This window comes from Taeniopygia guttata, chromosome 20, assembly GCF_048771995.1.
Source record: "Taeniopygia guttata chromosome 20, bTaeGut7.mat, whole genome shotgun sequence".
Classification (NCBI taxonomy): Eukaryota; Metazoa; Chordata; class Aves; order Passeriformes; family Estrildidae; genus Taeniopygia; species Taeniopygia guttata.
In genome coordinates this window covers 8,389,962-8,413,465 of record NC_133045.1, presented here as the reverse complement: position 1 = coordinate 8,413,465, position 23,504 = coordinate 8,389,962, and the positions used below count along the sequence as shown (strand labels likewise).

General features: G+C 64.2%; 4 protein-coding genes across 9 annotated transcripts; 3 read left to right on the top strand and 1 right to left on the bottom strand.

Moving 5' to 3' along the window:
- Window positions 1–829: 829 nt before the first annotated feature.
- Window positions 830–8,603, bottom strand: FAM110A (family with sequence similarity 110 member A). Of its 3 annotated transcripts, none has more exons than XM_072916949.1 (2): window positions 8,465–8,603; window positions 830–2,630 (listed from the first exon to the last, which is right to left on the bottom strand). In XM_072916949.1, exon 2 carries the CDS (start codon window positions 2,556–2,558, stop codon window positions 1,563–1,565), a length of 996 nt encoding a protein of 331 aa, XP_072773050.1. In that variant the 5' UTR covers window positions 2,559–2,630; window positions 8,465–8,603; the 3' UTR covers window positions 830–1,562. The 3 variants fall into 3 exon arrangements, with proteins under 3 accessions (XP_072773050.1, XP_072773049.1, XP_030144412.1); XM_072916948.1 differs by lacking the exon at window positions 8,465–8,603 and adding an exon at window positions 3,690–8,448; XM_030288552.4 differs by lacking the exon at window positions 8,465–8,603 and adding an exon at window positions 4,868–8,447.
- Window positions 8,604–8,636: 33 nt separating this feature from the next.
- Window positions 8,637–11,762, top strand: SLC52A3 (solute carrier family 52 member 3). Of its 4 annotated transcripts, none has more exons than XM_072916946.1 (4): window positions 8,637–8,891; window positions 9,767–10,837; window positions 11,092–11,215; window positions 11,339–11,762. In XM_072916946.1, exons 2-4 carry the CDS (start codon window positions 9,810–9,812, stop codon window positions 11,549–11,551), a joined length of 1,365 nt encoding a protein of 454 aa, XP_072773047.1. In that variant the 5' UTR covers window positions 8,637–8,891; window positions 9,767–9,809; the 3' UTR covers window positions 11,552–11,762. The 4 variants fall into 4 exon arrangements, with proteins under 4 accessions (XP_072773047.1, XP_072773046.1, XP_072773048.1 ...); XM_072916945.1 differs by lacking the exon at window positions 8,637–8,891 and adding an exon at window positions 8,896–9,035; XM_072916947.1 differs by lacking the exon at window positions 8,637–8,891 and adding an exon at window positions 8,925–9,035 and having other exon boundaries at window positions 9,772–10,837.
- Window positions 11,763–15,186: 3,424 nt separating this feature from the next.
- SCRT2 (scratch family transcriptional repressor 2) lies at window positions 15,187–20,369 on the top strand. Its single transcript, XM_002193257.5, has 2 exons — window positions 15,187–15,483; window positions 17,628–20,369. The coding sequence occupies exons 1-2, from the start codon at window positions 15,360–15,362 to the stop codon at window positions 18,332–18,334; spliced, it is 831 nt and encodes a 276-aa protein (XP_002193293.2). The 5' UTR covers window positions 15,187–15,359; the 3' UTR covers window positions 18,335–20,369.
- Window positions 20,370–21,750: 1,381 nt separating this feature from the next.
- On the top strand, window positions 21,751–23,259 carry SRXN1 (sulfiredoxin 1). The gene is made up of 2 exons (XM_041720294.2): window positions 21,751–22,031; window positions 22,192–23,259. Exons 1-2 carry the CDS (start codon window positions 21,771–21,773, stop codon window positions 22,393–22,395), a joined length of 465 nt encoding a protein of 154 aa, XP_041576228.2. The 5' UTR covers window positions 21,751–21,770; the 3' UTR covers window positions 22,396–23,259.
- Window positions 23,260–23,504: the final 245 nt, after the last annotated feature.

Genomic DNA, 23,504 nt, shown 5'->3' with positions numbered 1-23,504 from the left:
CATCCCCGTGTCCTGTCACCATGTCCTGACACCACATCCTGCCCTCCACATTCCCGGCAGCTGGACCTGACAATAACCCAGCAGGAGCCACGTGGATCCTGCACCCTAAGCAGGGGATCTATGTGGACACACAACAGCGCAGAATTCAAGCTGGGGTGGCAAATTCATCTTTATGACAGCTTTTCTGGGGACCCCAAGTGCTGATGGAAGCCCCAGTCAAGGGGCCCATGGTGCTGCCTTGGCCAGCAGCTGCTGGGGGGCTGCCACTGAAGGGAGGCAGCGGCAGGCCCGGGTTCAGGTGGGGTCCCTGGGTGCAGGTGCTTGCTGGTGGCTTTGATGTCACCTTCCCCAGCAGACACCTGCTTGCATGGGACACATCAGGAGCATGGGGACCACAGGGCACAGGTGGCACCTGAGGTGCTGGGAGAGCTGCCCTGGGAGAATGCACGGGTGCTTTTCATCTTCAAAGCGCTCCCTGTGCCAGCTTTCATCCCAGCCCACCTGGGAGGTCTTTGCTATTCCCACCCCCATCTCCCAGTTCTTGGAGAGACGGGACCTGGCCAAGCTTTGCAGGAGGGAGGGAAGGAGGCAGGGGAGGGTGCATGGCACAGAGGGGAATCCCAACAGCTGGGGCTCTGCCGGGACCTGCCCGACCCAACCGCCGCCCTGCCATGCCTGCCGGGCCCCGCGCTGGCATGCTGCAGTGTGGAACCCATGATTCCCTTCCAGCACCCATCCACTCAGCACCCACAGCCCTGCACAGCTACAGGCACCCCAAGAGTCCCTGTCCCACCCCAACCTCCATCGCCCCAAGAGACAACACACAGCCTCCAAAACACAGGCATTTAATAAAACTGGCTGTATTATAATTATTATTATTTACAGATCAAACATAAGGAAAAGAGTAGAAAAGAGGAACTGTTCTCTTCATAAATACCAGGCCCAGCATGGTGGGGGCTTCTTGCCCACTGGCAGCCGGGAAGGGGAACACAGGCACCTGCAGACACTCACACAGACACACAGCCCTGGGCAGCTTGAAGCAGGGGGTCAGGTTTCCCCCTCACACCTCAAAGCACCAGGCTTTTCTTCAGCAATAAATGGGACCACCAGGATGTGGCCACCACCCCAGGCAGTGGGACCCCTTCCGTGGAGGCTGCAAGGGGGCAGCTCCTTCACCAGTGCAGTGTCCCAGCTCCGTACAGGGGGAACCAGCCCCTTGCACCCCACCCCGGGGTGCTGGTGAGGAGCAGGACAGGCAGGAGCTGCCAGCAGGGCAGCCACATGAGGCCCTGTGGGTGTTGAGGACCAGCCACACACCCAGGGACACGTGTCCTCTGCCTTCCCACGGGCTTGCAGGGACCTGGCACAGTGGTGGCACAGGGGTCTGACAATGGATCCCTGGCCACATCAGGCCAGTGATGCCGTAGCACAGCAGGGCTGAGTTCAAGGCTCCTGTCACCACCAAGAGGTCCCTGCTCCTCCCAGGGCACAGCCAGCGCTTTGTCCCCATCCAGCATTGCCCGCTTATGAGCGGCCCATCCCCGGTGCCCACCACAGCGCTGCTACACATCGGAGACCTGCTGGGGCTCCCTGGCCTGGCGCAGCCCGTAGAGCCACTTGATGACACGGGCGTTGCGCTCGATGATGGAGATGCCGTAGGGCACACGCTCCGCCGGCCGCCCCTCCGGCGTGGCGGCGCTGGGTGGCGAGTGGCCGCCCTCCGAGCTGGCCGTGCTCACGCTGTGGAACTTGAGGGACACGATGTCAGAGCTGGCGCGGGCGAAGCGCTCAGCCGCCATGTCCTGCATCTCCTCGGGGTCAAGGCCGCAGTAGTTGAAGAAGCGCTCCAGGTCGGCGGTGGCCCTCGAGAGCCGATCGCTCAGGTCCGACTTGGAGCGGTGCAGCAGCGGCTGCCGGCGGGCGCTCTCCGGGCGGGCGGGTGAGCTCCGGGACGGGGTCACAGGCAGCCCACCTGGGATGGGGGATGCAGGCAGAGGTGTCACTGGGCTCCGCGGAGCTCCACAGGGACGGACGTCCACCCTCCGCACGGCCACGCTGCCGGGGGGTTTGGTGGTGGCCGGGTTCTCTGGCGGCTTGACAGCCCCCTCCACCTCTGGCGCTTCTGCCCGCCACCTGCACTCCCTGCCCAGCGGGCTCTCCGCCTTGGGGAAGGGACTGTCACAGAGGTTGATGAGGTTGTTGAGGATCTCCAGGTCAAGGGAGGTCTTCGGGCTGGCAGCATCGGCGCGGCGTGGCCCCGGGGGTGCCCTGCGGCTGGGGGTGAGCACAGCCCGGCGCACCCCGGGGGTGAAGAGGGGCTGCTTGAGCAACAGCGGCTTCACCGGCTCCTGCTTGGTGCTGGCGACCTTCTGGCTCTTCACGTACTTGGCCTTGTCGGCCTCCAGCCTCTCCACCGCGCTGGGCTTCCCGGCCCCCGGCTCGGCGTGCCGGCGGAAATACGCGGGCCCTTTGCGGAGGATACGGACGGGCATGGCCGAGGTGAAAGGCACCGTCACCCCCTTCATGGTGTCACCGGCTTGCAGCGCCTCGACGGGCATCCTCCGTGCCGGCAGCGGGACACGCGTGAGCGGCCGCCACGGGCAGCGAGGGGCTCGTTCGGGTGCCGTCGGCTGCGGAGCGAGAGCGGGGCCGGAGTGAGAGCGGCGGCGGTGCTGCCCCTGCCCGCGCCCCGGCCCCGCGGCGGACAAAGGCAGCCCGGGCTGTGCGGTACCGCACTGGCTGCGCCCCCGGCTCCAGGCTGCCTATTTGAAGGCGGTCACCACGCCTCCGCCGCTGCCGAGCCTCCCCGGCAAGTCCCGCGGCCAATCCGCGCCGCACGCCTGCTTCAAACCGCACCGGGCCAATGGCGCCGGCGGGGAGGGCGCCCCGGTGCCGGCGAGGGGCACCCCGGGGAGAGAGTGCGGCGGAGAGAGCCAAGCACCCCTCACTGATGCTCTGCCCGAGTCGCAGGTGCCGGGGGTGCATCGCATGTGCCCATCGTCCATGCTCAGGGATGCACTGCTCACATCCAGGGGGGCAAAACCTTCTCCCATGCGTGCAACACCCACTCCCACGGGAGCACTGATTGCTCCCAGGGGTGCCTCATCTATATCCTTGCATCACCCGTGACCAGGGGTGCGTTGCCTGCTCGCAGGCGTGCATCCCCCATGCCCAGGGTTCCATCACCCATCACCCTGCCGGGCTGGTGGGTTCCGTGCTCCACTCCCTCTGCTGTTCCCTCGGCTCTCACAAGCTCCGGGGCTGTTCCCAGGCTCCCTGCTCTCATCCTGAAGCTCCTTGGAAAGTAAGTGGAGCGCACGGGGGTTTCCACTCGTGCTTCCCCGGCCGCGGTGTGCTCGGGGCAGCGTGGGGCCCTGTGCACCCCGTGTCCTTGGGTCCCTGCCAGCCCCAACAAGCGCAGCCGCCACAACGGTCGCGCAGAGCGAAAAGGTGGGGGAGGGCACCCAAACCAGCCCGACACCCTTCTGCAGCCCCCTGACCAGAGGGGGACACACCAAGAGTAACCCAAATATCCAGAGGGGCTTAGCAGTGGCAGGGCACACAGGAGCATATGTGGGTCAGACCCCCCTCCCCCAACCCCTTTCCAAGCTGCTCTGAGATTCCTCCTGAGGGTCCCGATTTGGGGCACTGATGAGCCCGAGGATGTGACAGCAAGCCCCAGCACTCACCAGGTGCAGTGGTGGGCAGGGCGGAGCCGGTGTGCTGTGGCCTCACTCGCTCCCGTGGCAGCCCCGAGCAGGCAGCTGCCACCTTCACCTGCTCATCTGCATGCACAAACTTCCTGGGAGCAGCCCAGAGCCAATCCCAGCAGCAGGAGCAGCCCAGAGCCCATCCCAGCAGCACCCAAAGCCCTGCCAAGCTGTGGCTGAGCCACAGCTGAGCCATGTCTGCACCCCTTACCAGCCCACGGGTGCCAAATTCCCCAGAATCTGGACCCCAGCAGGATCCCTGCTCAGCAAACATCCCGGTGACTCGCTGTGACAGACGAGTGGCCATGGGGAGGCTGGCTGCCCCTCTCCCCATTCTCGTCCCCTGCCTGGGGGGACATGCTGCCTCCTGACCTGGAAAATGTCTGCAGGGGGGCAGCCAGGCGTGTGACAGCTGGGAACGGTCCCAGCACTGGCACAGATCCTCCTGCCTCCTCCCCGGGGCAGCTTTCTGCACCCCTCTGCCCGACCCCTCGGGTCCAGTGCTGCTCCACCCCTGTGCCAGCTTCACTGCCCTTGTACCTGTGCCCAGCACAGGGAGGGCTCCCCGGTTCAGCACAGGGGTGCAAGAGTGTCCCCCAGGCAAGGCAAAGCAGGAAAATGTCCCCACTTCAGGCACTGGAGATCAGTCTTGTACCAGACACCCAGCCAAGCCACAGAGGAGATGGCTGTGAAGTGTAGGGACAAGGACATGGGAGCCCCAGCACAGCTGCCAGTGGCCGGCGTGGGGACCCCTCCCCAGCACGGACAGCCCAGCCGGGCACAACCTGCTGCTCCACATTCCTGCAGCGCTGAGCCACTGCGCTGGCACGGCCACACCGAGCTGGGCTGCACCGAGCCAAGCTGAGCCGAGCGGAGCCGCCCTCCAAACAGCCCCAAAAACTCGGCAACAAACAAATCCCATGCCCCAAACCCAGCTGGAGTGCGGGGATCTGAGCTCTGGGCATTGCCCAGTGTGGCCTCAGCTCCTCTCCCTCCTGGGGTGGGCAGTCCAGCCAGGCTCACACGGCACACCAGGCCACCTCCTGCCTGGAGGAGCTGCTCCGGAGGTACACAGTTGTGACCCCTTCAGCGGCTCACCCAGCCCCACTCTGCTGGCACTGGACCAGCACGGGACCATCACCCCCTCTGCCACCCACCTGGATGGGCCTCGTTGGCGAGGATCAGCTGCCACACTTTTTCTCCCTGCTCTCTTTCCCAGGATGTCCTGATGGTGTCCTGATGTCCCCACCCTCCTGCTCCCCAGCCACGTCCTGCCCGTCTCCCGTGTGATGGCGGCTGCAGGGTGCCAGAGCGGTTCTGCATGCGGCGGCTGCCGCTGAGTCAGCGCCGGGCGAGGACGCCCTCGGAGGCAACTCAGCGCTCACACGGGATGGAAACCACAGGGCATTCCTCCGTGCCAGGCTGTGCCACGCAGCGAGCGGTGCCTGGTGACGTCCCCGGTGCCGGTTCAGCCCGCGGGGCCGGCTGGGCAGCCTGGATGCACACACGGCCCGAGGTGCTCACAGTGACGAATCCAAAATGCATCTGGATGTCACAGCTCGCTGTGGGCAGAGGGTCCTTGTGCTGGGTTAGGGTTTCAGGGACACAGGGGAAATTCCCAGCCTTCCTGTGGGCACCCAGATTCCCTCATATCAGTGGTATGGTCAGTTGGCAGGGCCTGCTCTGATTTGGAAATCTCAGCTTGTTTCTCCACTCACCCAGCAGCAATGAACTCCAAAACATAGGAAAATAAACTGGATAGCAGGAAGGGAAGTGACAGACTGGAACAGGGTCACCAAGGCTGCAGCCACCTGGACCTGCTGGCCTGAACCCAGCCCCAGGGTGGCTCCTGCCCCATGGTTCAGGCATCTCCATTCAGCTCTGCACAGAGGAAACAAGCTTTTGGCTCATGCTGTGGAGCTCAGTTACAGCCCTGCATTGTTCAAATGGCTCCTGGAGCAAGACAAGGAGCTGGTGGAGGGAGAAGAGCCAAGGGAAGCACAGAGTCTGCCCTGAGCCCAGATTCACACAACGGGCTCAGCTAGAAAATCCCAGTTGGCAGGCGAGGGCAGAGCCCGCAGGCTGCGTCCCCCCACAGGTGCCGAGGCCGTGCGGGTGCAGGCAGGAGGCTGCAGGAGCTGCAGGAGCTGCTCGGGCACGTCTGGCCCGTTGGAACGGGGCGTTGGATCCAGGCAGCGCCCCAAGCCTCGCCCTCCCCGGGAGCATCCCGGGACATGCCCCGGGAGGACAGGCTCCTGCAGGAATGCTCCTCCAGCACCCGGTGCAGCATCCCCACCGCTGCCCCAGGAACACATGGACGGTGTTTGTGAGCAGAGGGACAATGAGGTGCTGGCAGTGCCTTTGCTCTCACCTCCTACAGACACCCTCGTGCCACTGCCAGGACGTCTTGGATGGTAAATTAAGCTGCCAATGAGCAGAAAACACACTCAGCACCCAATTCCCCCCGTGGAAGTGCTGGGTGGAGGCAGCTACGGGTGCCTGGCAACACCTGCCAAGCTGCAGGGGTAGGGCTCATCACTTTGCATGGGCAAAGGCATCCCCAGAGCTGAGAGATCCCCAACCTCTTCATCTTGGGTGCTTTATTGCAGCCCGTTGTCATGCCCTGACCCAGGATAAGCCACCACTTGCTCCTGCCTCAGTTTCCTCAGCAAGAGCTCTACAGAGCTGCTCCAGAAGGAACACGGGGACAGAATGCAGAGGCACCCACTGCACCCAACATCACCCCATTCCCTGTGGGCAGGGGGAACGATGCTGCCCGCACCCGGACGTTCACACTCCGTCTCTGCTCAGGGATCCAGGAGCCAGGGAGGTGACAGATGGGGACATGCTGGGCACAAGGCCTTTGTCTGGCCGGTGGTGGCGGCGGCACAGACCCGCAGATGGCGGCTGCCGTGGGGCCGTGGCCACAGCCCATGGCCAGGCAAGCACTGGGCCCTGGGGATCCGGCCCTTTTGTTGGGGTCTCACCTCCGGCAGCGGCCCCTTCCCTGCTGCCCCCACCAGCCTTTCCACTTTCAACTTGACCTGCTCCTTTCACATGGAAATGGAATGCAAATAGGGCTGAGGCTGCCAGGGTCCAGGCTGAGACCCGCCAGCAGGTCCCCAAGTCTGGGGGGCCATACCCTCTCAAATAGGGTGGCCAGTAGTCCCTGGAGTGAGGGGGTCCCCTTGTCTCCCCATGGAGTAGCAGCCACCCTCTGCCCAGGCAGACCATCCCCACTGCTCACACGTGAAAAAAGATATTAGAGGATGGGTCTCACTAAGGCTGAGCTCAAGGACAAATCTCTGCTTTTCTGGGCTGCCAATCTTCCCATGTCCTCCTGCCACCCTGTTACTCCCATGGCATGGGCAGTGTGCCCACCCTGGGGATCCCCTCTGCACCCCCTGGCATGTGCTGGCTTGCAGTTGGGATGGGCTCCCCAGCCCTGGCTGGGTGAGGAGGGGGCTTCCTGGAGGGATGGTCACCACAGCCCAGCAAAGTCCTGCAGGCAGGGACCACTCGGCTACCAAATGTTGCCATCTGCTCCGGGGCCTTCGCTCGCATCTGCCGGGGGTACGGAGGGGCGAGGGGCTGGGGGGGGCCGGGGGTTCAGCTGGGGGGCGGGCAGGGGGCGGGGAAGGCACGGGCAGGGCAGGCAGCACGTGTGGCGTGGATTTGGGTGAAGGGGCAACACAGAGATCCCACACCCAGCGCCCCGTCGAACTGCCTCTGCCCTATAGCCATTTGTCCATGGGGAAAGGTCTCACTGCCGGCTGAGGTGCCTCTTTGTGCCGACAAATTAAACACAGGACAGTTGCTGTCCCCTCCCTGTCCCCATGCCCATGGACACACAGTGGCCTCAGCTGCCCCGCGCCCACCCCAGGCTCTCTATATCTGGTTTCCTCAGCACCTTGCACCTGCTCCCCACCTTCCAGGTACCCTGGGGTCCTGTACTGGTTTAACTGGGATAGAGGTCATTTTGCCCACAGCGACAGGACTGTTTTGGAGTTGTGCTGACAGCAGTGCTGATAACCCAGGAGTGTCTGATCTTGGCTGAGCGATGTTCACAGAGCCCCAAGGACTTCTCCGCTCCTCCCACTGCCCCATCAGCAAGCGAGAGTGCTGGGGTGCATAGAAATTTGGAGGGGACATGGATGGAACAGTTCTGCCACTCCCCCTCCCTGCCCTGCCCTGGGATACCCTGGACTTACAGGACATCCTTGCTGTTCCTATTAAGCTGATCCGTCAGTTTAGTCCCTTTTACCATTTTATCTTTCCCCATTTTGTACCCCATCCCACCGGGGGTGTGTGTGCGTGAGCAGCTGAGGGGGTCTAAGCTGCCTGCTGGGATTAAATCACAGCAGTACCTCAAACTGTGACCATCCCCCTCCAGTGTCACCCAGCATCCCTGCAGCCCCGGGGACAAGACTTGTCCCCACTGCTCCCAACGGCTGCCATGGGCGCTCCCACAGGCGCAGGGCAGGGTGTGGAGCAGGAGGAGGGTGCAGGAGCAAACCGTAGTCCCCCGGAGGGACAGGGCCAGGTAGGGGCACTGCAGATAGGCGGGGCAGGGAAGCGGTCCGGGAAGCAGACGGGAAGAGGCAGCCCCAGGTTCCGCAGGGCTGCAGCCGCTCTCCCAGCGACACCCGGTGGGTGCTGGGGGAAGAGCTGCCATGAGGCATCCTGGGGCGGTGGGTCCTGGCTCGGGAGAGGGGGGATTGCTGCTGGGGGTGACCGGGGGTCTGTCTCCTCACCCGTGTCGCCTCCCGACCGGTGCAAGGGGCTCATCCGCCGGCTCGCGGCTCGGTCCCCGCAGTGTCCCGAGGTGGGACAACTGCCACATTCGGAGGTTCCCCCAGCGCCCCGTGCCAAGCCGTGAACCCCGCAGAGACCCCGATGGGGACAGGAACCGTCATCGGGTGACACTTGCACCTGCAAGAAGAGTCTGTGATAGCCGGGACGCAGTTCAGGCGGGGACAAGGACAAAGTCCAGGACACCGCCGAGAATAATAACCCCCCCGAGCTGAGCACTCTGCCAGCCGGGACCAAGACGAGGAGCAGAGCAAGGCCAGGCTGTCACCGGTCCGCATGCGGAGGTGGTGACGCGCCCTCCTCACGTCACGGCTCCGGCAGCCAGGACTGGCTCCCGCCCGCGTGGTGCTGCCGGTTCCCCGGAGCGCAGTGAGTTACCCCTGGGAGCTTACCGAGGGACCGGTCACACCGGAGCCCGTTTCCTCCCCGGCTCCCGCTGCCAGCCCGGTGCCTCCCCGCGGGGCCGGAGCCATGGCTGGGTGGCTGTGCCCGCCGGGCTCAGCCCCGTGAGATGTGAGTTTCCTCCCACGGCCTCAGCGCTCCGGGGAAGGGCTGGGAACGGCTCCGCGGGACCGGGCGGGCGCGGAGCGTGGGGACACGGGACGTGAGGGTTCCTCCCCGGAGCGGGATGGGAGTGGGCAGGGGATGTGTCCGGAGCCCGGCTGACTCAGCTGAGTGGCACGGGGCTGCGGGCTGGGCTACCGGGGCCTGGCCCCGCGGCCACCGGAGCGCGTCAGGATCGCGCAGGGACGGGCTGGAAGGGGACGGGCGCTGCGTCCGCCTGCCCTGCAGATGCAGTGGGAGGTACGAGGAGTCCGTTCCCAGCAGAGCAGCTGCCCAGGCCACTCCGCCCCCAGGGGAGAGCCCTCTTCCCTCTGCACCCGGCTGTGCCGAGCCCTTCCAGGCTTCACGGAACTGCAACGTGAGTTGGCACAGGTTCAATGCCCTCCTGGGTACCGCACCTGGTGGTGCCAAGCCTCAGCTCTCCGGGATGAGACCGGGTGAAGCTCATCAGGATCCACACCCAGGGCAGGAGGGCACCATATAATCACTTGAAGGGGGCAGAGGGGTCCACAGGGCCTGCAGAGGGCAAAGTAGGGCTGGGCTGGGCTGTGCGTCCCACACCCTTGTGGCATGTAGGAGGGAAGCTGTTTCGCAAAACAGGCAGTGGTCATGGGAGGACAGGGCCAGGATCTGGAAGGGTCAGTTCTCACCTCACCACTCATCAAAGTCTCTCCCCACAGCACAGCAGCGTCACTCGCAGGTCCAGGCACCCAGCCCTGAGCCATGGCACTGCTCACCCACATTCTGGCCTGTGCCTTCGGCATGGGCTCCTGGGTGGCCATCAACGGGCTGTGGGTGGAACTGCCACTGCTGGTGACGGTGCTGCCAGAGCAGTGGGACCTCCCCTCCTACATCACCATCATCATCCAGATGGCCAACGTGGGACCACTCTTCGTCACCCTCTTGAATCGCTTTCGGCCTGGCTTGCTGAAGGAGGAGGCTGTTATCTATACAATCGTGTCCATGGGTGTCATAGCCTGCTTGCTCCTGGCTTTCCTCTGGAGCCACACATCTCTCATTGCTGGAACATCCCACAGCACCCCCTTCCTAATCCTTACCTTCTTCCTGTCCTTGGTGGACTGCACCTCCTCTGTCACCTTCCTGCCCTTCATGATGCAGCTGCAGCCCCAGTACACAAACACCTTCTTCATAGGCGAAGGGCTAAGTGGGCTGATCCCTTCTCTTATTGCCCTGGGCCAGGGCTCTGGTATCTCCAGCTGCACCAATGTAAGCTACAAGTTCAACATCACTACTGGCAATGAGACCGTGGAGCACACCGACTTCCATATGGAGAGCCGCTACCTCCCACCCAACTTCTCCACCCTCATCTTTTTCCTGCTCATGACTGCAATGATGCTGACCTGCTTGCTGGCCTTCTTCTTCCTCACCCGGCAGCCCAAGGTGTGGGACCTCTCTCAGCAGCACCTCTTTCCCAGCAGCATTGTGCTGAACTCATTTGATCAGATCCTTGACGAGGGAGCTGACTCGCACCTGAGCAGAGGCTGTCCATGCCCAAAGGATCCCAAGGGACCTGGGGACATCCTGACACAAAAGATCTCCTACTCCTTAACCCAGCTCACCCTCATCTACCTCCTCGTCGCCTGGGTGAGCGCCCTAACAAACGGGGTCCTGCCATCCGTGCAGTCCTACTCCTGCCTGCCCTACGGACACACCACGTACCACCTGGCAACCACGCTCAGCTCCATGGCCAACCCCCTGGCCTGCATCGTGGCCATGTTCCTGCCCAGCAGGTGAGTTACAGGGCCCTGGGGGTGGCAGCAGGGTGCACACCAGGGGCTTCTGCCCCATGGGTGGCCCCTACTTTGCAAGGGTTGGGGTTATAGGCACTGGGTGGGAGAGGGCCTGTGGGGTGTCCATGCCCTGGCAGCACAGACAACGCAGGAGAGGAGGATGGAGCCAGCAAGGAGCCGGAATGTGCTGCGTGTCTGTGCTGCTCACCAGGGGAAGGTAGTGTTCTCCAGTGACACTCACATGTCCCTTGCAGGTCCCTGACCCTGATGGTCATCCTCACTATGGCAGGGACAGGCTTTGGTGCCTACAACATGGCCATCGCAGTGATGAGTCCCTGCCCACTCCTCCAGCAGTCCCAGTGGGGCGATGTCATCATCGTAAGTCACAGTGTCCCTCTCACTCAGGGAGGCCTTTGATGCCACACCTGGACCTGACCTCACCACAATGTCCCCACCGTGGGGAACCCCTGGCCCTGACCACTTTTCCACCTGTGCCACCAGGTCCTCTCCTGGGTGTTGTTCACCGGGACGCTCTCCTACATGAAGGTGATGGCCGGGGTGATCCTGCGGAGCTGCAGCCACAGCGCGCTGGTGTGGTACGGGGCGCTGGAGCAGCTGGGCTCCCTCCTCGGGGCACTGCTCATGTTCCCCCTTGTCAACGTCTATGGCCTTTTCCAATCTGCTGACTACTGCAGCCAGCAGTGCCCAGCATGAGTGGGGTGGATGCCCCAAGACCGCTGCTCTTGCCAGCACGAGCTCCCAAAATCGGCGAGGCTGGCTGGCTGGGAAGCAGCGCTGGGACCAGGACGGCTGCAGACACAGCTCCCTGATGGGCTCTGCCAGGATGCAGCATCTCCAGGGCTTTGTCCCCAGTCTGGGCACGGGGTGTTCCATCCTGTGAAAGCAATAGAAGGTGTTTTACTCAGCCCTCTGCCTCCATGCTGCCTGCACCCCCCATGTTGAGCAGGCTGTCTGTGCCAGTGCCCCCCACCTGGGTACCTCTCAACTGGGGCCATGCCCAGTCCCTTCCCCTGGGGGATCCAGCACCATTGGCATCGTGCCCTGAAGCCCCCCTGGACTCTGTGGGTGGGTACAGCCCCAGCTGCACCCGGCAGCGCCGGTGGCGTTCCTGGCCCTGTGGCAGCTGCCCCCAGACAGGGGCTCTGCAGCCGGCTGGGGGGAGTGGGGACAAAGGTGGCCGTGGGGAGGGGGATGGTGGGGGAACACGGAACATTCACAACGCCCCCAGTAGCAGCTGGGGAAACTGAGGCACAGTGGGACTGGAGTGATGTGTGATATTTGCCACCCTCTGCTGTGGTCCCATCCCATACTTTCTGCTCCATCCCCATAGCCATTTGCCCCCCTGCATCCCATTTCAGCCCCGCTGCACCTTGAGGTGGGTTGGTACCTTGGGATGGGGGGGCTGCAGCAGAGCCTCGCACCAGAGCAGTGCAGGCAGAGGGTCCGTGGCAGGGGTGGCACAGCACCAGTGCCAGGCTTGGCCCACCTGGTACCTAACTGTGCCCCAGCCAGGGCAGGGCCGAATGGACACTGGGACAGGGCAGGCACGGGAGGTCAGGGCAGCGGCAGCCCCGGGATGGGACAGCACCGTGCCCTGCACGCGCCTGCGCCCCTTCCCTGGGGCACGAGGCAGCCGGGCCTTTGTCCCCGGCCCTTTGTCTGGCATCTGCTCCCTGCGCCGGCGGCAGCACCAGAGCACGGATTGGAGCCACTTCGGGGCTCCGGCTGCGACCCGGACGCCTCTGGGAAGAACGAGACTGGAATACCTAATGGCCAGCAGCCCCCCAAACTGGCAGTGGTGGGGGTCCTGCAGCTGAGGCAGCAGAGAGAGCAGGAGTGGGGGCTCTGCCTCCTGGCACCAGTGGGCATCCTCTGGCAGATCCTGGCTGATCCCACAGCCCCTGTCCAGGATCCATGGAGGATGGGGGAGCTGAGGACCAGTGGGAGATGTGGGGGCACCGCCAGGCAGTTTGTCTCATTCCAGTAGCAGGATATGTCCCTTGTGGGTAGACTGGGAGCTGGAGTAAGGACCTGACCTCTCTCCTCCTGCCCCCCAAGAGGATGATCCTGCCCTTGGGAGCCCCCAAAACCCCTCACCCACAGTACCCCTGCAGCCCCCTCCCTCTTGTCGGGGAAACAATTGCCTCCAATGGGAATTATTTCCATACAGCTGCTCAGGAAGGCACAAACCCGGTGGAGGAAGGCTGAGCCTTTCTTCTGGCGCTGCTCCCCCTCCCCACAGTGGCGGGGGCAGGTTTGGGGGGGCCCAGGCGCTGCCGTCAGCGCTATCAGCTCGGCAGGGCTGGCTGCGGTTATTACCATACATTATCGCAGTCCCCTGCCTCCGAAAGGAGCCGGGGCTGCTCCCCCCTCCCAGCCCTCCCTCCTCCTGCCTTTTACACTTAATTACCTCCCTTATTACACCGCAGCCTGGAGAGAGACAAAGTCCCAGGGCAGCGGGCAGGCAGGCAGCGGGCAGCGGGCAGCGGGCAGCGGGCAGCGGGCAGGCAGCGGGCAGGCAGGCCCAACTAGGGCGTAAGTAATCACCCGTTCTGCAAGCGTGCCTGCCAGGGGAGCACGGGCACACGCACGGATAGATAAATCAGGGAGCTGAGGCCGGGAGCCCAGTGCGTGTGTGGGATGCCGCCAGCAGCCCGGCAGGCGATGTCCCCTCGGGGCCGCAGCCCTTCGGGAGAGGTGACCTTGAACTTGGCAGAGCCTTGACGTCAGGGCAGCGCTGCAGGGACAGATGGGACTCGTGGTGCTGCCGGCAATCCCTGGCCAAGCGCTGCGGGAGCAAGTGGAGAAACCCCAGCCCACATGGGGAGCAGCCCTGGGGTTCTGTAGGATGTGGAGTGCTGTGGATATGGGATGCTCTGGGATGAAGGATGCTGTGAGCTATGGGATGCATTTAGCTGTGGAATGCTGTGGGATACTGTGGGATATCAGATGCTGAGGGATGCTGTGGTCTGTGGGATGCTCTAGGCTGTGGAATGATGTGGGCTGTGAGATACCCTGGGCTATGGGATCCTGTGGGATGCTGTGGAGTGCCCTGGGTTGTGGAGTACCACACAAAGCAGTGAGCAGGGCACTGTGATGCAGGGCTGGCTCCAGATGTGGCTCTGGGCATGACTGAAGTAGCAGACATGGCTGCGAGCAGGCAGGCCCATGGGGGGATGCTGCTTTTGGTCCCCAGACCCAGTGCCACGTCCCTGGCCAAAGGGGATAGTGTGCCAGGGCTGCCTCGTGCCAGCACTCTGCCTGTGGTGACTGCAGAGGGACCGTCTTTATTAAGTGCTGCAACACTCTGGGAATTGCACAGGGCTCAGGGAAAGCACGGCCAGCGGCCAGTCAGGTCCCCGTGTCACCCACTGGCCCTCAGGTGGCACAACTCCGGCCTTCAGATGGCACAACTCCGGCCTTCAGATGGCACAGCTGCAGGGAAAGGCAGCCCTGGACCACCAGCTGCCTGCAGTGGAGCGCAGAGAGGAGGGGGGAGAGGGAGTGGGGCTCCAATGAGAGGAGGGGGGAGTAAGAGTGGGGGCTCTGGCCGGGAACAATGAACTGCCACGAGCCCGGCTATTGTTGTGGCTCCGAAGGTCACAGTGCTTCCTGGGCTCTGGGAGTGGGACAGGGACATGGGAATGGGAGAGAAGGTGGGAAAAGAGGGATGGGAACAGTGAGCAGGGATGGGGACAAGAGAGGTGGGACAGAGATGAGAGCAGGGAAGAGGGGAAAGGGTTGAGGACAGAGAAAAAGGTACAGGGGAAGCGAGAAGGGAAAGAGAAAGGGGCCAGTGGAAAGGGTCTGTGGACCGAGATGAAAGCAAGGAAGATGGATGGGAATGAGAACTGGGAACAGGGATAGGAACAAGGAACAAGGACAAGGAAAGGAGAAAGGGACAAAAAGCAGGAACAGGGGGCAAGGATGGAGACAAGACAAGGGACGGGGGACAAGAATGGGGCAGGGGACATGGATGGGGACAGGGATGGGGATGAGGACTCCTGCCCTGCAGACCCGTCCTTCCCTGGCCCCGGGGACTGGCGGCAGGGAGACAAAGGCGGCGGGAGGCAAAGGCATGTGCCCCCCCCCCTCCCGTCTCCCCCCGTCCCCCTGTGTCCCCATTGTCCGTGGCCGGGGTGGGGGGAGGAACCAGGGGGAGGGACCAGGGACCCCACAGTGTCGTGATGCCCGGGGCACCCCGCGCTACCGGCGGCTCGGGGGGCTCTGGGGGGGCTCCGGGCGCGGCCGGGCGAAGCGGCCCCCTCCCCCCCCGACCGCCTGCCTTCCTCCTCCTCCTCCCCCCCCCCCTTCCCCACCTCCTTCTCTTCCTCCTCCTCCTCCTCCTCCTCGCCGCCCTGCCGCCTCCCCGCCCCTCGCACTCGCCTCCCCGCGCCTCTCCGTGCGCACCGCCGGGGCCGAGCGCCGGGGCCGGGGCGGGGGGGGCCGGGGCCGGTGGCGGTGCCGGTACCGGAGGTGTCCAGCGCTGCCCGGCCCCGCCATGCCCCGCTCCTTCCTGGTGAAGAAGCTGAAAGCGGAGGCGTTCCCGGCCGCCGGGGCCCCTGCGCCCCCCTACGCCCCCCTGGAGCCCCCCTACACGCTGCCCGGCCCCGCCGCCGGCGATGGTGAGTGCGGGGCCGGGGGTCCGGAGGGGCCCCCCCGCCTCTATTGTCTGTGCGCCCGGCGGGGCACCGGCAAGGAGACACGGGGGGACGCAGGGCAGGACGGGGAGGGGGTCCCCGCCTTGTGTCCCGCAGCGGGCGAGGGGTGCGGGGTGCGGGGTGGGGTGTGTCATCCCTCGCCGTCGTCTTGTCCCCGGCTCCGGGGCCAGCGGCCGCTGCCAAAGTTGGTCCTTGGGGAAACATCCCCTGCGTGACAGCGTCAGCCCCGTGGGCAGCCCCGAGCGCCCCCCGCCCGTGGGACAGCGAGGTGGGCTCCTTCCCACGACAAGTTGGGGGGGATAAGAAGCAACCGGTCTGCGGGGGCGGCGGGGGGCGGCGGGGGGCAGCAGCCCCGCCGTACCGGAGGGTTTCATTGTTCGCAGCGGTGCCCCGAGCCCCCCTGGGAGCGCGGGGGGGCCGGCGCCGTCCGGGGCGCGGGGAGCCGGGAGGGAGACTGGGGGTACCCCCAGCATCGGGAGAGGTGCAGAAGGCTGGGCTGGGGGTGCCCGTGGTCCTTGGGATCCCGTCCTGCGGGGGAGCACTGGGGTGGGCTCGGAGTTCCCCGGGCTTGGCACAGCCCTACAACGGGGCAGCCCAGGCACCTGCACAGAAAGGGAGCCTGGCCGTGGGTCGGGGGGTCTGTTACATCGGCTGGGGAGTCTTAGCTGCTCGTGGATCGCGAAACGGAGCTGGATGCGGGAATGGGCCTGATCCACGCACCAGCTAACATTGCACAGCCGCTGCGGCGCTTGTCCCCCCGTTTCTAGTGCTCCCCAGCCCTTGGTGGGCTTTCCCTGCCAGGGGCCGCGGTGGGAAGCCTGTCTGGTCTGGGGGTCCTCTGCTCCCCCCTATCAACCAGGAGCCGGTGGGGGAGGGATGTGCTGCAGCTGGGCAGAAGCTGCCGACGCTGCTCTCCTGGAAATAACCTTGCTGCATGCTCGGAGGCAGCGTGAGAAATTGCTGAGCAGAGCGCTTTCTGCACAGCCCGCGCTGTCAGCACGGCGCGGGGGACGGGGGGGCCCGGCTCTGCCCCTGCCCCACAGCCCCCTCCCCACAGTGAGCATCCCTGGCCACCACGGGACAAACGGCAGCACTTGCTTGCCAGGGGGTCCCGTGGGTGCTGCCAGAGGCTGTGCAGATTTAGGGGATGCTGAGCTGCAGCTGTGGCGCGATGTCCCTGCTGCCCCACGGTGTGCATGGGTCACCCCAGCTGTGCGCTGACCCCAATCCCCCCTCTGTCACTATCAGTGGGGATGAGGCTTCTGAAGCAGCTTGCAAGGACCAGCGTGCACAAGGCAGGGGATTGCTGGGACCAGTCTGGGGGTCTTGGAGTCCCCAGGATTGCTGGCCTCATGGGAAGGGGGCTGCAGTGCTGCTCCTGCTGCCACCTTTGTGTGACAGCACAGAGGGACTGGGATGCCAATGCAGCGCCCACTCTGACACGGGCTGGGAGACCCATATACGAAGCTGTGTCATGAGCAGGCTTGCACCAATGTCACATTTGTGTGACACCAGTGGAGTGGTACCTGAGCCTAGCTCCACACCTGGGGGGCTGTGCATCGCTCAGTTTGGCAGCAGGCCAGGGAGTTGACCTGGTGCTGCTGTCCTCCTGGTGCTGTCCCATCTCCAGGGAATAGGTTCTGCAGAGACAGCAGGGAGGTGGGGCGCTTTCCCAGCCCCTTTGCTGAGGAAGGCGAACCTGGAGCAGCCTCATCCCCCCCATCCGGGCTGCCCACGGAGCGGAGCTCATTACCGGCACGGCCCCGGTGAACAATGAGCTCCCGGCACCGACAGCTGTCTGGCAGCTAATAGCCCCTGGGGGCTGCCCGCAGCCGGGGCAGGCGCAGCTGGACTTTCCGCAGCTCCATCCCCAGTTCCCATCCCCGGCAGCCCTGCGGGATGGGACCCATCCTGCTGACAGATGCAGACAGGAGCCAGGGCAGGACAATGCAGCACTGGTACTCAGTGTCTCTGCAGGGACAGGAAGCAGTTTGGGGGGGACAACTCTGGTTCTGCACCTCCTATGGGAAATTTGAGCTTGTGGCTTTTTGCTGTCCCTGGTGAAGCTGCTCTGGAGGGACGATGACCCCACTGTGTTGTCTCCACAGGGTACCTCCAGCACTGCCTGGCGCCAGCCGGCTATGACACTGACAAGAAGCAAGGCCTGCCACCGCCGCCACCAGACCCGGCCTACGCACCGGGCCACGAGGAGTACAGCGATCCCGAGAGCCCCCAGTCCAGCTTTTCCGCCCGCTACTTCAACGGGGAGGCGGCAGTGACAGACAGCTATTCCATGGATGCCTTCTTCATCACGGACGGGCGGTCGCGCCGGCGCAGCGAGAGCCAGCGCCGCGGCAGCCACCGCCACTCCTGCCCCGAGTGCGGCAAGACCTACGCCACCTCCTCCAACCTCAGCCGGCACAAGCAGACCCACCGCAGCCTGGACAGCAAGATGGCGAGGAAATGCCCCACCTGCGGGAAGGCGTACGTCTCCATGCCCGCCCTGGCCATGCACGTCCTCACCCACAACCTCAAGCACAAGTGCGACGTGTGCGGCAAAGCCTTCAGCCGGCCCTGGCTGCTGCAGGGCCACATGCGCTCCCACACCGGGGAGAAGCCCTTCGGCTGCTCCCACTGCGGGAAAGCCTTCGCCGACCGCTCCAACCTGCGCGCCCACATGCAGACCCACTCCGCCTTCAAGCACTACAAGTGCAAGCAGTGCGAGAAGACCTTCGCCCTCAAGTCGTACCTCAACAAGCACTACGAGTCCGCCTGCTTCAAGGGCTCCGAACACAGCTGTGCAATAGGGAACTAGGCCCCCAAGCCCTGTGGCACATCCCCATTCCCAACCTCATCCTTCTATCCAATCCCTTCCCCGTCCCCATCTCATCCCATGCCCATCCCTATGCCCCTGTAAATCCCATACTGTCCCCATCCCCATCCCACCTTGGTCCCAGTCCCTGTGCCAGCACTCCTGCAGCTGCAGCCAGCTGGTTTGTTGCTGTGCTGAGACTGGACGACACATCCCCACAGACTCACTCCCCATCTGCTCCCTGGGAAGGGGGTCCCCCACAGTGGGACCCAGCTCCTTTCCCCTGGGTCCCAGAGCCCCCCCCGCAGCCAGGCAGGTCTCTCTGCGGGGGACTCACCTGGGGACCTCTTCCCAACCCAGGAGAGACTTTCCTCCCCTAGCTTGTGATTTTCACCTCTATTTATTTAATTTATTACTATTATTTATTTAGAGCTGCTGCTTCTCTTCCCAGGGGATCCTGGGAGAGAAAAGACACTTTTCTGCTCCCCGCTAGGAGCAAACCTTCCCCTTGACCCTAATCTTGATGAAACCATGGGCTGGTGTTACTGCCAGCTCGGCAGGACTGATGGCCACTGAGGCTGACAGAGGGCAGGGCTGCCAGTCACCCTGGGAGCCTCGGGTCCCTGCAGCCCACCACACAGGGCACCCGGCTGCCCCTCTGCCCCGTGCCACAGCATTCACCCTGGCACTGCAGATCTGCAGCCCCGGAGTCAGGGGAAGAGCCAAGGGAAGAGCCGAGGGAGGAGTCATGGGCTTCCAGCAGAGATCACAAGACATGACCTCCATTGGCTCGCAGCTCCTGGCTTGGCCAGGCACAACTGGTCCCTGCCACGGTGATGGGGAATAGCCCCCCCAGGCAGGTGTAGCCCCCCTCCCCATGCAAAGGGCTGGGCTGGCAGCTGGGCTGGAGACCCAGCCCTGGGGCAGGTAGTACCCGAACCCCCAACCACCCCCCCATGTATCCCCAGCCCCTTCTCCAGCCGGCTCCCGGCTCCCTCGCCATTGCCCCCCACCTGCACTCAGGAGGAGGGGGTCAGAGTAGCTGTAAAGTTTGGGTGAGTCTATTTAAATGTTCTTATTTATATTATTTATAACTTATGCTTTTCACTATTTATTTGTCAAGACTGGCCGGGCCATGCCAGCGCTGGCTCGCAGGAGGTGGCAGAGCTGCAGCAGAAGTGCCATGCCCAGGACACAGCCACGGTGACACGGACGGGGACAGGACCCCGAGAGCGGACTGTGTGGCGGGCACGGAGACAGGAGGGCACGAGCTGACCCGGCAGCCCAGGCTCCACGTCCTGCAAGCCTCCCACAAAGGCAAAGCCCTTCTCATTCGTCTTCCTTGCTTCCACGAGCTCCTGCTTTGCTCCGTGCCCCGCGCCAGCCCGGTGGGGACAAACCAGCCACTCTATGCAACCTCCCGGCGGAGCGCCCCCGCACCGGCCCCGGAGCAAACGCCGCGCTCGGCATCCCGGAGCGGGGCCCGACCCACGCCTCCGCTTCCTACCTCGGGCCGCGAGCTGCCACAGCCCCATCACCCCGTGCCGGTCCCCAGCACTTGGGGACAGCCCGGCACCCGCGGGGCCGCACTCGCGCACCCCCCACACCGTCTTCCTGCGCCGTCTTCCTCCCTCCACCGTCTTCCCCCCGCTGCCTCGGTGCCTGTGTTGGTCATGGGTTGAGTGGGGATGTCCCTGTCATGGTCCTCGCTGCCGTGGCACGGTGACCACACGTCCGCACCCCACAGAGGGGATGAGCATGGCCCTGGCCACGCAGGCACCCACCGGGTTTTCCCCACGATGCCGGCACCGCTCCGCAGAGCGCGGTGTCCTGAGGCCGGCAGGCTCGGAGCGCTGCGCCGCTGCCCCTCTCTCCTGTAAATAGCAGATACTACAGCAATAATTTTCCGTGCATGATAGATTTTTTCTGCCAGGTTTTGTACTCGCCAGCCCCAGTATGACAAGTCTACTGAGATCCGGCCACCCGCAGTATTACTTGTAATGCAATTCAGGGATATAAAAGGGATTTCTGCCACTAACCATGTGTCTTGGGGGATTTGTGTCGGCGGTGGAGGGTGGCGGCACGCGAGCTGCCATCCTGCCCATCCCACGGTGCCCTGTGCCCACGCCCACTCCTGGGCTGGAGCATCCTGGAGAGAACTGCCCAAAACAGAGGGATGATGTCCTGGTAACCCGTTGGAAACGGGTGGCTGAGACACCCTGGGCATTCCACGCTGCCCAGGTGGCCCTGCCAGCCCTTCAGCCCGTGGGCAGCAGCCAGACAACCCCTGCTGTGGCAAGGAGGGGTTACGATGCCACCTTGCCGGGGGCTGGGAGCGCGGCGGAGCGCTGACCTGGAAGGAAAGCGGCGTGTGAAATCCCGGCAGCGGGAGCACAGCCCGGCGGGCAGCCCGGGAAGGGCGCCGGTAATGCTCACACACCCCCGGGGCGCCGGTAATGCTCACACACCCCCGGGGCGCCGCTGGGCGGGATGGGGAGGATTCTGTTCTCAAATTTTATTTGAACTCCCCAGTGACGACAACCCACTGGAGTCCCTGCTCCCAGGGGCAGACATGCATTCCTGCTCCCCACCCCTCTTTCCTCATCCTTTCCCAGATGTGGGTGTTAATGGGGGAAGGCAAATTATTTTTAGCACCCAGCTTGTCAGCAAAGACCTAGCTGAGCCCTGGGCTCCCGGTGGCATCAGTGCAATCTTTCACGCACAAAGTCATTACCAGATTCACCTTGCAAGAAACTAATTCCAGAGCCTCACAAAACCATCCCTGCATGTTTCCGAGTCAGCTGTGGGGCTGAGGGCTCTCCATGACACCAGGGAGCCAGGGTGAGGGCACTGCGAGCAGCCATCCCCTGTCATCGTGTCCCCGCTGTGTATACAGGGTGTCCCGGCTGCAGCAGCCAGAGGGGTGGGAGACCCAGTTCCTCCCGGGAGCCTCTCCCCGTTTGGAACACTGGTCTGAAGAAAATGACCTAGAAAGACTCAGGGCTGAAGTTCTTTGATGCCTGCCCAGCTGTGGAGCATCCCAGCATCACTGCTCAGCTCTGCAGTTGTTTCATGCCTCATCTTATTTGTGTGGACCCCATAGGTGTCAGCGCAGCAGGGAGGGGGCTCTGAGTTAGGAACGTGTTCCTGGTACAGCCAGGCAGGCGGGGGGCATATCCCAAATCTCAGCTGCAGGATGATCCTTAGTGGCCCAGCATGGCCAGGTGGCCGGGGTCAGGACAGGGACCCCCAGCACTGCTGGTGGGGGGCTCGGCTGCCGCGTCCCAGGGGTGTCCCACGGGCAGGGGGAGCCGAGGGCAGCCCTGGCCGCAGGCTCTGCGGGGCGGGCAGCGGGCCAGCCGCCTCTGGCACCCGGCCCGGAAATCTGTCCTGCCCCTTCACTGTGACTCTGCAAAACACTGGGGCGGAGGCCGTGACGATGACGATGGCCGGGCAAGGAGGAAGTAGAGGGCTACGACTGGGCGCTGCACTGCTCGGGGCAGAGCGGAGGGCTCGGCGGAGCAGGACAGAGGAAAGCCAAGGCGGGCTGGCAGCCACAGCCATGGAAGAGGCTGAAGACAGGAGCATCCACACGCAGCACGTCTCGGCCGTGCACAACGTGCCCATGCGGGTCCTCATCCGGCCCATCCCGGCCGTGCTGGAGCCGGGAAAGGTGCAGAGCCTGATGGAGACCCTGCAGGTGAGCCCAGCCCCCGGGATGCAGAGACAGCCCCTCCTGCACCCCTTCACTGCTGGGGAAGTGTCAGCACCCAAGCCCTGGCACAGTCCGGTCGGGGGGTGTCAGGGAAGGTTGGGAGTGGCGGGGTGTGTTGCTCTTGCATGTCTCTTCCCCTTCCCAGGAGGATCCCGAGCGGGTGCCCCCCATCGATGTGCTCTGGATCAAAGGCAGTGAGGGCGGCGATTACTTCTATTCCTTCGGGGGCTGCCACCGCTACGCTGCCCACCAGGCACTCCGCCGGGAGACCATCCCCGCCAAGATCATCCCCTCCACCCTCAGCGACCTCCGCACCTACCTCGGCTCCTCCACGCCTCACCTGCGCTAGCCCAGCACCCCGAGAATGCCCATCAGTCCCTTCTGTCCCTCTTGGTTCCGACCCGTCAGCCCGTGATCAGGATGTCCCCAGCCCGGGGGAGTCCCCGTGGTCCCTCCAGCCAGGAGGGGACAGGGTCCCCAGAGTTGTAGGGTCTCCGGGGTTCCTCCAAGGGGGATAAGGTTGGAGGGTGCCCGGGGTCCCGGCAGCCGGGACGGGTCAGGCGCTCGCCGGTACCGGGAGGCGCCCGGCGGGGCCGGCAGGTGCCGCTATTGTGCCGCGCTGCGCCGCCCGGAGCGACCGGGACGGGCCGGGAGGAACCGGGCCGGGAGGAACCGGGCCGGGAGGAACCGGGACGGGAGGAACCGGGACGGGAAGAACCGGGACGGAAAGAACCGGGACGGGAGGAACCGGGACGGGAAGAACGGGGACGGGAGGAACCGGGACGGGAGGAACCGGGACGGGAAGAACCGGTTGGGGTGGGATGAACAGGAGCACAGCGCAATCGGGAATAGGTGAACTGTGATGGAACAGGCTAAACCGGGGCACGGCTCAACCGGGAATAGCTGAATCGGGATGGAATGGGCTTAATCGGGGCATGGCTCAAGCGGGAATGGCTGAACCGGAGCACACTAGAACTGGGACAAGTCACAGCTCATTCGGGGCACAGCTGAACCGGGAAGGGGTACGGGTTAACTGGGACACAACAGACTCAGGACACAGCGAAGAGACACAGCCGACCTGGCATGGTCAGTCCCCAGCCCTCCCTCAGTGACTCTGGGCTCACCAGTTGTCCCAGTCTCCATGGGGGACATCTCCAAAACGCGGTGGTGGGGACAGCCGCTGCTGCTCCTGGAATAAAGATGATCAAAACCCCCGGAGCTCCTTGGCGTGGTGCTCGCGGGTGCTGAGGTCGGGAGCAGGGATGCAGTGGTCCAACATGGCACAGCATGGTGACCTGGCACCAGCAGGAGCAGTGGCTGTGGGCACACAGAACAAGGACAGAGGCTTTGCAAGGGAATGGATGCCGTGACAGGACAATGTTCTGCCAGCCCACCCTGCCATGGAGCCGAATTCAGGGTCAGCTCTGGGGATGCATGTGGTCCTGCCATGCTGGGATG